We start from the raw sequence: 11,379 nt of genomic DNA on the forward strand, positions 1-11,379 counted from the left end.
AATAGGGTGGTATATAAATTTAAATAATAAATAAATAATAAATATCACTGGGTCCCTAAGAAAGCAATTGTTCAGTCAAAATGTGTTCACCCCATGGCCTTGAAACCTAAGGTGGCCAAGTATTGTGAAGTTGATTGCTCATAAACCAGAAGGGGTTAGGTGATGGCCATAGATCTCTCTCTTGCCACAAGCTCCAGCTTCTAAATTTGTTTGGCTCCTTTAACCACCCCACAACCTGGTCAGTTAAGAGGCAGTCTTGAATGAGGGTTAGCCTTTCAGCCAAACAGGTTTGAGAAGAACACTAAAACACCTGGGTAAAATGCACTCTCTCTACATTTAGAGATGCATCACTTTCCACTGGAACCTGGTTTTTCAGTGTGTTCAACTGATCATAAATGAACACAAAGACTGGGTTCCTTAAGACACTAAAGAATCGAGCATAAGCAAGCTCAGTATGTGGAAATGTAACTGCTACATTTGTTAACTGGTTAAGTGTGTTGTGAGAGCACAACTACCACACATTAAAACTTAGGTTTAGTGGCACATCCATGCCTTCGAGATACATCTTCAGTTGGGCATCACTTGGGTTAAGATTAAGAGTCCACTACAAATTTTATTCGTACTCAGGGAGAAGTGTTTTATTTTTAAAGAGTCTACAACGGGTTTCCCTCTAATATTCCCTCCATAAAAAAATAGTAATAATGAAAAATGGGTTCAAAATGCAGAAACAAGTTAAGCAGGTGTTGAAACAATTCCTACAAATCATCCAGAGGTCAAAACTAGCATCAAAAAACATGAGCCAAACAGTAAACCCAGCATAAAAAAAGAGTTTGCGGTAATAATTTTAAAATGTTTGGCTGAATGTAACCCTTTGGCTGACAAAATATTCAAGGTGAATGAGACAAATAAGCAAATGGAAATAATGAATCCTTGTGAGAAGTGAACAAATACATTTCTGACAATTTTAAAGCACCAATTCTATTGTTGGCATCATTGTGATTTTACAAAATAACGGAATCATTTTCATAGGCATAGAAAATGTTATACTTTTCATTTCTTCCTAACAGACGAATGTTTTCCAAATATTTTTTCCTACTCCATGCCTCTTTGTATGCAATTTTCAACAAGATACATATTGCAGTCTTCCTATCATTTCCCTTATACACACAATTCTCTCCACCAGACATATTTTGGTATGCAACATTTGATTGAGGACCAGAGTTGCAATAGCTGAAGTACCCAAAGCTAAATCATCTTCAGATGTGTCTATATCGGTTCCAGAAGTACAAATTAAGTGGTGAATAAAAATGTTAGTTCCCTAATTGGCCATTCTGGAGTTGCATAAGAAAAACACAGTCAAATCTCTTTTCTAACTTTCTCCAGGGAACCAGAGATGTCTAACAAAAAGAAGGATCAGAGGATGACATGATAGCAGTCTTCCAGTACTTGAGGGGCTGACATACCCAAGAGGGGGTCAACCTATTCTCCAAAGCACCTGAGGGCAAGACGAAAAGTAATGGGTAGATCATTAAAGAGAGAGGCAACCTATGACTAAGGAGAAATTTCCTGCCAATGGGAAGTTAATCAGTTACCTCTGGAAGTGATGGCTGTTCTATCACTGGATATTTTCAAGAAGAGACTGGACAGCCGTTTGTCCGACTAGTATATGGTCTTCTTCTTGAGTAAGGAGGGGTTGGGCTGGAAGACCTCCAAAGTCCCTTCTAACCCTATTACTCTTTCAAGATGAAGTCCCTCCACCACCAAGTTCATTATGAATTTCAAAAAACATGAGGGCAGCAAAAGATATCTTTACGCAACTTTCCTTAAAACAGTGTCCGCAACAAGAGGCTCAGCAGCAACTGTGCTATATACACACCACCAAAACACTCCCTTTTAAAAAAGCTTGTTTCTTTGGGTGGGGGGGGGGGAAATAATTAGGCATGATCCCATCATACTATTAAGAGCTACGAGATCCCATTTAAAACTGAGTGAAACCTCTGCTTGAAGGAGTTGCAGACGACGATTCTGTGAATGCTCGATTCTCAGGCTTGGCAACTTTGAAGATATGAGCTGGTTTGCTTGCGGACCTTTTAATTACTCAAACCAGGTAAAATCACCAGCGCTAGTAATGAGTGTAGTTTGCTGTCAGTTTATATTCTAATGGCTTGCCCTGTCAGTGTGGACTTAGAGATTCTTTGATTGGGCTGTTTCCTGTTGGCTTGTCTGGCAATTCCTTGACTGGGATATTGTTTACTTGCTTGTTGTTCTGATGTTAGTCTTGGGAGTTAATCTCTGCTCATCTGGATGCTGAATGCTGGTGGGGAAGTGTTTTGCTCTTTTTGTTCCCTTTTTGGCCTGTTGATTGTCTCTTTTGCACTCTTTGTGTTTATCTATTGATAAGCTCAGAGAGCACCAAAGATCCCTCATTTCAACCCCGAGCTACAAATATTCTCCTTTATCAGTATTTTAAGAAGTGTGGGTTTCAATTTCCAGAATTCTGGGAATTGAAGTCCACACATCTTAAAAGTTGTCAAGGGTGAGAAAACACCTCTCTGGAACATCTTTTCAGTCTTGAATCCAAAGCAGTGAACCACTCCCATTTGTCTTAATTTTTTTTTAAAAAAAACCAACAAACTCAGAAGCCCCCAACCAACTTTCAATCCTGCAAACGTGGATATAAAATTTGACTCTACTGATTTTTTACAAAATTATCATAAAGGCACATGGCATAGAATCCGGTGATTTTGTCACCTATCTCTTTTCATTCCTAGATTATTTCTTAAAAATCGCAATGGCTCAAGATCACGCCATACTTATTAGAAGAAACTTATTCATTCTCCTTTTATTTCACCAAATTCATGAGCAATTAACAAAACTGGAATGATAAAAAGCACCTTTGCTTGATGCCTATGGTATGTTTTTGTTTTTTTTAAGTGGGTAAATGGAATTAAATTTAATTCTTTGGAAAGTGATGAGGAATAGTGATTAACGTAGGTTTCCTCGACCCACAAAAATAAGTCTTAATCTAGATCAGGCCAAGATGGGTTGATAGGAAAGTTAATAAAATCCAGAAATGAAGTAATACAATATTCAACTGATGCAACATCTATCTGAACCCTTTGGTTACATCATTCTGCAGAATTCCAAGGTTTCTTTACCCTCAACAATATTCTTTGGTGCCCAACAACAATCCCATCCAACCCTTGTAATGTGGTATTTTCTTCTGATCCATGTTGCCTCCTTGCCTGGACACAATAAGGATCCACTGACTGAAGAGAGAGCAACTGGTTTTATACTGAAGACAAGATCTCCAATCAGGTCTAAAGAGGGATGGAAAACTGGCAAAGTTGGCAGTTAAGGCAGGACTTCAAATAGGGATCTAACCCCGTTTCTGGGTTACACACTGTGAAGTCCACAGATCAGATCTGTCAGTGAGCAGGATGGGAAAACACATGTCGTCTGTTCTTTCAAGAGCTTCATTTTGGATCCTTCCCATCTCTCCAGATCTCCCTTCTCCTCGCCTCATTCAGACTTTGACTTCACAGAGTTGCCTCTTCCACGGATGTTGAGGAGGAGCAAAAGGCCCAAGGAGACAGTGGCTGGTACGCACATGGCTAAAGGCTCTTTCAACACCAGGAGGGTGTAGATGGCACCTGCAATATGACACGCAGAGACAGAGGAGGGAGAATTATAAAACCAAACTGCAATCAAAGACTCCCAACGGCTATCCCAAGCTGGACTGGTTTCCATTCTCTTTACATGCTCATTCTGTTTATATGTAAATAGTCTGTCTGTCAAATGGCACAATACAAGGAAAATAAACACAGCTTTATCTATAGAAAGCAGAAATGTGATAGAGATCCAGTCCAATCGAAGCAGGGGGCCTTCCACTCTTCCACTCATCAACTCCTTGATGAAGTATCATATTGTTCATCAGCCCCCAAGCTTTTATGATATGAAAATAATTTAATAAACATTACGAGGAGGAGGAGGAGAAGGTGGAGGAGGAGGAGAGCACCATTCTCACCGGTAGCCAGTCATCTAACATGGGGTAACGTTATCTCATCGTTAGCCACCTCACCTTCAGATCTAAGGACTGGTGTGGAGCTCTACAAAGTCCCCAAAAGATCAACAGAACCCCAACTGGCCTCCAAACATTTAAAAAAGTAAAGGTTTCCCAGTCCAGTTGTGTCTGACTCTAGGGTGCTCATCTCTGTTTCTTGGCCGAGGGAGCCAGAATTGTCTGAAGATATTTTCCACGGTCATCTGGCCAGCATGGCTATACACTGAAGTATCCGGAACAGAACACTGTTACCTTCCCATGGAACACTGTTACCTTCCACTGAAGTAGTACCTATTAATCTACTCGCACTTGCATGCTTTCAAACTGCTAGATGGGCAGGAGCTGGGGCAACTAACAGGAGCTCATCCCATTACGCGGCACTCAGATCTCAAACCCAGGCTGTCAGCTTTCCAGCTAACAAACTCAGTGTCTTTAACCACTGAGCCTTTCCACCGCTCTTCCATCATTTATCAACAAATCTATTGACCCCCCCCAACCATTATAAGCCTCTTGGATAGTCACATCAACTCTTGGGGTTTGATATTGACCATGTTGGTGAAGCTTACATTAAAGTCGGTTAAACAGCGCAATGGAAGTCCCAAAGATGCTTTTTCACGAGGCAAATGGACTTTCTTGTTTTTCTTTGAAGAAGTTTCGCTTTTCATCCAAGAAGTTTCTTGGATGGGAAGAAAAACATCTTCAAAGAAAAACAAGAAAGACTAGTTGCCTTGTGAAAAAGCATCTTTGGGAAAACTATGACCTGGATCACTGAGAATCTCCATAGCACAATGGAAGGATCAAATGAAATCGTTAGAGAGGGGCATAGATATCCCAGTGATCCTTGATGTGTTCATTTTTCATCAAATTATCATTATCAGCCATACCACCCTACTGGTACATTATGACGGTATTTCTCTCCAGCTGTCATCCAGCATCTGCTCAGCTACTATCTGGCTGGGTTCCCTGTTACTCAGGGCATGAGAGGAATTTGGGGAAATGACATAGATCCAAAAGATGTTTTAAAAGAGGCAGAAATGATAACATTACTTTGCTAGTTCCCCCAAAGTGAGATTAAATATGTTGGAAAAAAGCAGAAGCATTTGCAGCAATTGACATTGCCAAGCTCAATGGGATTGTCCAAGATAAGCTACTTGAGGGATTGTCCCACTGGGATTGGCCCATGTCACTATGCTGTGGACCCCATTGGCCCAATTATTTTGGCTGGGGGGGGGGTCCAAGAGGGCCTTCACTGCTGTTGCACCCGCCCTCTGGAACATCTTGCCCCCCAATGTGAGGTTGGGGTTAGTGGAGGTGATGGATCAATTAACAACAGATCTCACCTCCCCCCACCCAGCCCCTGCCCTCCCCATCTGTAATTGGATCTTAGCCGTTGGCATTAATTTATGTTAATATACGTGTGTGTGTGTGTGTGTGTGTGTGTGTACGCACACATACATACACATATGTATATGTATGTGTATATGATTGTAAGCCACCCAGTTATCCTGTGCTAAGATGGGTAATCAATAACTTTTATAAATAAACAAATAAATAAATAAATGGCTTGGGCTCAAACAAGGGTCAGTAAATGGCTGAGGATCAACAGTGGGTTAACCAACGATAAAGCTCTTTTTGGCAGGAAGCCAATACGCTTCTGCAAGAGACCTATGCTAATTTCCCACAAACCGGTAGATTCTATAAGAAACCAATCTTAGAAATAGTTCATGAGCAGATCCCAGTCAGAAATTCATTAAGAGGACTATCCTTACCTATCATGATCACGGTAAGCACAAAATTGCTGATTTCCTGCAGCAGTTGAGGCCCAAAGGCTAAAAGGCAGCCGCCGATCAGTTCTATCCAGCCCACAGTTTCCATGTAAGGTCCTGGTTCTGGCTTATAGCCAAACTCCTTCAAAGGGAAGACATCTGCAAATTGTACAAACTGGGTTTTCTGGAATAGGAAGGAAAAGGAGCGTTAAGTGCCAAAGACCACGAAGGAGCAGAAGGAGGGGACCCAACTTTTACAGCAGCAAGTAAAGGCACAAATAATCCAGAAAAGGTGGACGGCTAAGCAAAAGAGACCACATCGAAAACGTTCATGCATTGCTGTGATACAAGCAGCCCTCAACCTGTGCCCTAAGGCAGGGTTCCCCAAACCCTGGTTCATGGACAGTACTGGGCCGTGGCATGCCAGCAACCGGGCCGCACAAATGAGCAAAGTCCCATCTGCAGGATGCAGATGACACCCAAAACCACCACCCCCTCCGGTCCACCCTGGGTGGCCAAAAACTTGGGGACCTCTGCCCTAAGGCAGAAGTGGGGAAATATGGCCCTTTTATGATTTGTGGACTTCAACCCCCAGAATTCCTGAGCCAGCATAGGAATTCTGAGAGTCGAAGTCCACAAGTCATAAAAGGGCCATACTTCCCCAGCCCTGACTTAAGGGCGTGCCTTTTTTTTTAAAAGGACCTCTTCTCATCCAACCAGGCCAATCAGAATGGGCATCTGCAGATCCTGCCAAAGAAGGTCAGTGGCCCCCAACGCTATTAGCCTTTCATAAGGCCCTAAAAAACTGGTTATGCTCCAGACCCTGGGGGTGCTGAATATGTCAAGGGCCCCGTTTTCTGGCTATATTGCTAACTGGCCAAGTATCTTGGCTCCTATGTTTAGTTAATTTGGCTGTTTTTGCACGCTTTTATTGGTTTTAGCGTTTCAATCGTTTTAAAATGTTTTAAAATGTTTTCCTTCTTCTTTCCTTCCTCTTTTACTATTTTGGGTGTGGTGGGGGGGAGAGATTCAAAGTTCCGGAGCTTGCACTTCTGGCAGCCTCCACCCTTGTTACTTGATGCTGTTGTGGTAGGTCTTTGATGTCATCTCTCCACCTTCTACTGGGTCTTGCCCAGTAGTTTTTATATTTTAATTGTTATATATATATATATATATATATATATATATATATATATATATATATATATATATATATATATATATATATATATATATGTATATATGTATATATATATATATATATATATATATATATATATATATATATATATATATATATATATATATATATTTAAGTATTTGTCAAGGCTTTTTGAATGGACCTTGCTAATTAACTCTTTCATTCCTGTTTTGGCCCGGCTCAGGGCTTATCCACAGGAACTAGTCAACTTATGACAGCTCATTATTTGTGCAAATTATTCAAATTGCTAATAAAGAATTTGGGAGGCTAAGATGATCATTTCGAACTCATTTATGTTCTCATCAGTTAGTCATACCCTTTATCCGGGTTCGAATCTCAGATAAAGGGTATGACTAACTGATGAGAACATAAATGAGTTCGAAATGATCATCTTAGCCTCCCAAATTCTTTATTAGCAATTTGAATAATTTGTATATATATATATATATATATGTGTGTAAATTACTAACAAAGAATTAAAGGGAAAGTAATTTACACAAATATAGGAATTGTCCGGTGTGACTACTGCCTGTTCGATAGCCTTCAAGATAGGCTGAAAACAGGAAATAAAGATTTGCCCCATGTTTGGGGCCTAGCAAGGTAATCTAAAGAGTTAACATTTGAAACATATATATATATATATATATATATATATATATATATATATATATATATATATATATATATATATATATTTATAAATATATATAATTATATATATAATTGTAAGCTGACCAAAGTCATTGACTGATGGATGGCCACAGAAATTGAACAAATAAATAAACTTTGACCTTTGTTTAGCAATCATTCTAAAGTTACAACAGATGTGAAAAAAATTGACTCATGACAGGTCTTTGCACTTTCGACTGTCCTCACTATAAAGTGAGGGCAATCCAGGCACTTGGCAATTAGCATTATTTACAAAACATACACACACACACACACACAACCCAGAAGCACAAGCAATGGCCATTTGAGACTTTCCCAGCCAGCTTGCCACAAGCAAAGTCAATGAGGGAAGTCAGATTTGCTTAACCATTATGTGATTCGCTTCAAAACAGAGGCAAAAAAGCTCGTCAAATCAGATGATGACTCACTTAATGACCGAACTGCTTAGCGACAGAACTTCCAGTCCACCTTTTGTAGTTGTAAGTTAAGAACTCCATGCATGTTGCTTCAACTATATCTTTTCCACCTCCTATTTTGCATTCTGATACGGTCTTATTTATTTATTTCTTAACGGTCAACAATCCCAACAGATCTGCAAGCGGGTTTAGAATCTTGTTCCTCTAAAATCTTTTGGCTCATCTTAACCTAAAAAGAGGCTTCTCTCTTCCACCCAGCCCACTTTTCATTTATTTATTTTTTAAGTTTACAAAGTAATTTCCACCAGTCCAGTGAGGGGGGGGGAACAGGCAGCCCTCTGTTCCAATGCACACATTCTGGGGAGAGAGAAGTTCCCTAAGGATGGGTTCCAGCACAAGTCTAAAAGCTGAAAAGACTAAACTTCTGGTTCCGGTGAACGATCCAGATTGGATCCAGGCAGCTCTCTCGGTGTTCCAAAAAATCTTGCAACCTGCTCTCTCTCCCGACTACAAAAATTCAAACGGTCAGCCTCAGGCGCCAAAATGCTTCCACAAATGGAAAGCTGGCTGAAGGCCAAAGAAACTCCCAGATTTAACTTGGAAGGTACACCCAGGCAGTTTACACAGAGGGATGTCCCATGAGCTCTGCTATTCTTCCCCCCCCCCACCTCCAACTAATTTCGTAAACTGAGGCAGGGCAAGAAGATTCCAGGAAACTTGACGGCCAAAACTCCCGGGGGAGGAGGAGCAGAATGAAACCCATTCAAAATGGTTACATATTACACTGTAAAGTACATATTCCACTGTACTTTACACCGTACACGGTAAAGCACTGTTACATATATATTACACTGCAAAGTAACCAGTTTTAAAACATCCCCAATTGAGATCTGCTACAAACGTCTGAAAGAGCCAAATCCCATTTTAAAAATCTCTCTCTCTCTCACTCCAATGAGAGGAGAGGGAGAAAGAGAAGAGATGTGGCTTTTGTGTTGTTAGCCCAGGGGAAGGGAAAAGATAAAAGTTGTCCCAAAGAAATCCCAGGGTGGTTGGAAGTAGTGGGGGGGGGAAGAGGAATCGCTGGCCTGAATAGGAAGCGTCCTCCGAAGAGAGAGCGCTCTTTGGTGCTGGAAGCAGTGTGCCAGAAAAAGCTGCGCCCCTTTTCTTTTGCAAACACACAACTCGACAGGTAAAGCCCAAAGCTCTGCTGCCTGTCAGGTTAGCGGGATTTACCCCTAGCTAAGGACCGGGACACGGTGGCTCAGTGGGTTAGGAAGCTGAACTTGTCGATCAGAAGGTCAGGAGTTTGGCGGGTCAAATCCCGAGTGCCCTGTAACAGAGTGAGCGCCTGTTACGCGTCCCAGCTTCTGCCAACCTAGCAGTTCGAAAGCACGTAAAAATGCAAGTAGAAAAATAGGGACCACTCCGGTGGGAAGGTAACAGCGTTTCGTGCGCCTTTGGCGTCTAGTCATGCCGGCCACAGGACCACGGAGACGTCCTCGGACAAGCGCTGGCTCTTCGGCTTTGAAACGGAGATGAGCACCGGCCCCTAGAGTCGGAAACGACTAGCACGCACGTGCGGGGGAACCTTTACCTTTACCTTAAGGCAGGGGTCTTCAAACTTGGCCCTTTTATGACTTGTGGACTTCAACTCCCAGAATTCCTCAGCCAGGCTTGCCTGGCTGAGGAATTCTGGGAGTTGAAGTCCACAAGTCATAAAAGGGCCAAGTTTGAAGACCCCTGCCTTAAGGACCGGGACGGCGGCTCCCAGCAAGCCACGGCGAGCTGCACCCCGCCTTAACGCGAGAAGCCGGGCTTGCCGAGCAGCGCCAAGGCGCCCTCCTCTCCTGCGCGCCTCCTTAAAAAGATTTCCCACCAGCCGAAGAGCAGGCTGAGGAATTCTGGGACTTGAAGTCCAGAAGTCTTCAAAGTTGCCAAGCTTGAGCAGCCCCCCGGCCTTAAGGATCGCCTGCAGATCCGCTCGGCAAGGCGGGGGATCTGCTTAGGTAAGCAAAATCAGGGCTGTGCTGGAGGGCTGGGGCTCGACGGCGCGGCGGCCCGGAGGGGTTGCAGCTCCCCCTCCTTCCCACCCACCCACCCACCCACTTGTGGGTTGCCTGGCCAAGCGGTGGCCCGAGCGGGCTTGTCCCGGAGACGCCCGGCTCCTCACCAGCTGCCGGTGGGCGTCGCCGGCGATCTGGTCGGTGAGCTTGACGACCCCGCTGAGGGCGAAGAAAAGGCCCAGCAGCACCCGGAGGGCGGAGAAGAGCAGCGCCATCGTCGTTTCTCCTGCCTGGCCCGCTTGTTGGCGGCCAGCCGGGGGAGGGAGGTGGACCGGGAGGCGGAGAAAGGAAGCTGGGAGAGCCGCCCCGGACGAAGCCAGCAGGAGCCGCCCGCCTTTCCAACGGCCGACCAGCCGTGCGTAAAACGCGCCGTCCGGTGCCGGCCTTCGCTGCTTCAACCCCCCCGACGGATGCACCTCGGGAAAGCTGAGCGCCCTTGGGCGGCTTCGTGTGACAGGAGGGGAGAGAGAGAGAGAGAGGGGGTTCCGGGGCATATGCAGAGCGCTGCAGGCTCCGAGAGAGATTTGCACGGGTGGCGCGCGTGGGCAGGTGGAAATCGCGGCGTGATTTCCAGGGACTTGAGTTTCCAAGGTCACGGTCGTCTCTTCGGTGATATTGTTGAGAGATAAAAAAAAAAATTCAACTGCAAGGATGTTGGAAAAGAAAACAAGTTTTTTTTTTAATGAAAGCGTTTGCAAAAGCGGTGGCACTCTCGGTAATGATTTGGTTTTAACATTGTTTTAATTATTGTATTATAGTGGGCATGATTATTTAATCTTTTTTTTAACTTTTGTATGTATATTTTGATATTTATTGCCCTGGACACCGCCCTGAGTCCTTCGGGAGAAGGGCGGTATAAAAATTTAATAAATATAAATATAAATATATAAATGGCAAATCCCAGAGTCAGTTTTTGCATAGGTTTTCATACCCTGTCCCATGCATCGAGCCACATCCTTCCAAAGTGAGGCCAGTTGACAGGCCCACCCGGCCACCTGCTTTCCCACCGCCTAGCAATTACAATTACCAAACCCTCCAATTATCACATCAAAAAGCCCCCTCTTGTTCCTGGCTTATCTTGACTCCCTTTTCTATGGTATGATTTGTAACATCCTGCCGACTAACGGTATAGCCTTATCTACAAAGTGAACTGTTACCCAAACTGGATAATTGCAATTATAAAGGATTAGTGTCTTCCCTT

General features: G+C 43.4%; 1 protein-coding gene across 1 annotated transcript; it reads right to left on the reverse strand.

Annotated features, from left to right (window-relative positions):
• Positions 1-617: 617 nt before the first annotated feature.
• Positions 618-10,997, reverse strand: TMEM35B (transmembrane protein 35B). Its single transcript, XM_083369052.1, has 3 exons — positions 10,286-10,997; positions 5,833-6,013; positions 618-3,653 (listed from the first exon to the last, which is right to left on the reverse strand). The coding sequence occupies exons 1-3, from the start codon at positions 10,670-10,672 to the stop codon at positions 3,523-3,525; spliced, it is 699 nt and encodes a 232-aa protein (XP_083225178.1). The 5' UTR covers positions 10,673-10,997; the 3' UTR covers positions 618-3,522.
• Positions 10,998-11,379: the final 382 nt, after the last annotated feature.

Source organism: Vipera ursinii (genome assembly GCF_947247035.1).
Source record: "Vipera ursinii genome assembly, chromosome: 9".
Lineage (NCBI taxonomy): Eukaryota > Metazoa > Chordata > Lepidosauria > Squamata > Viperidae > Vipera > Vipera ursinii.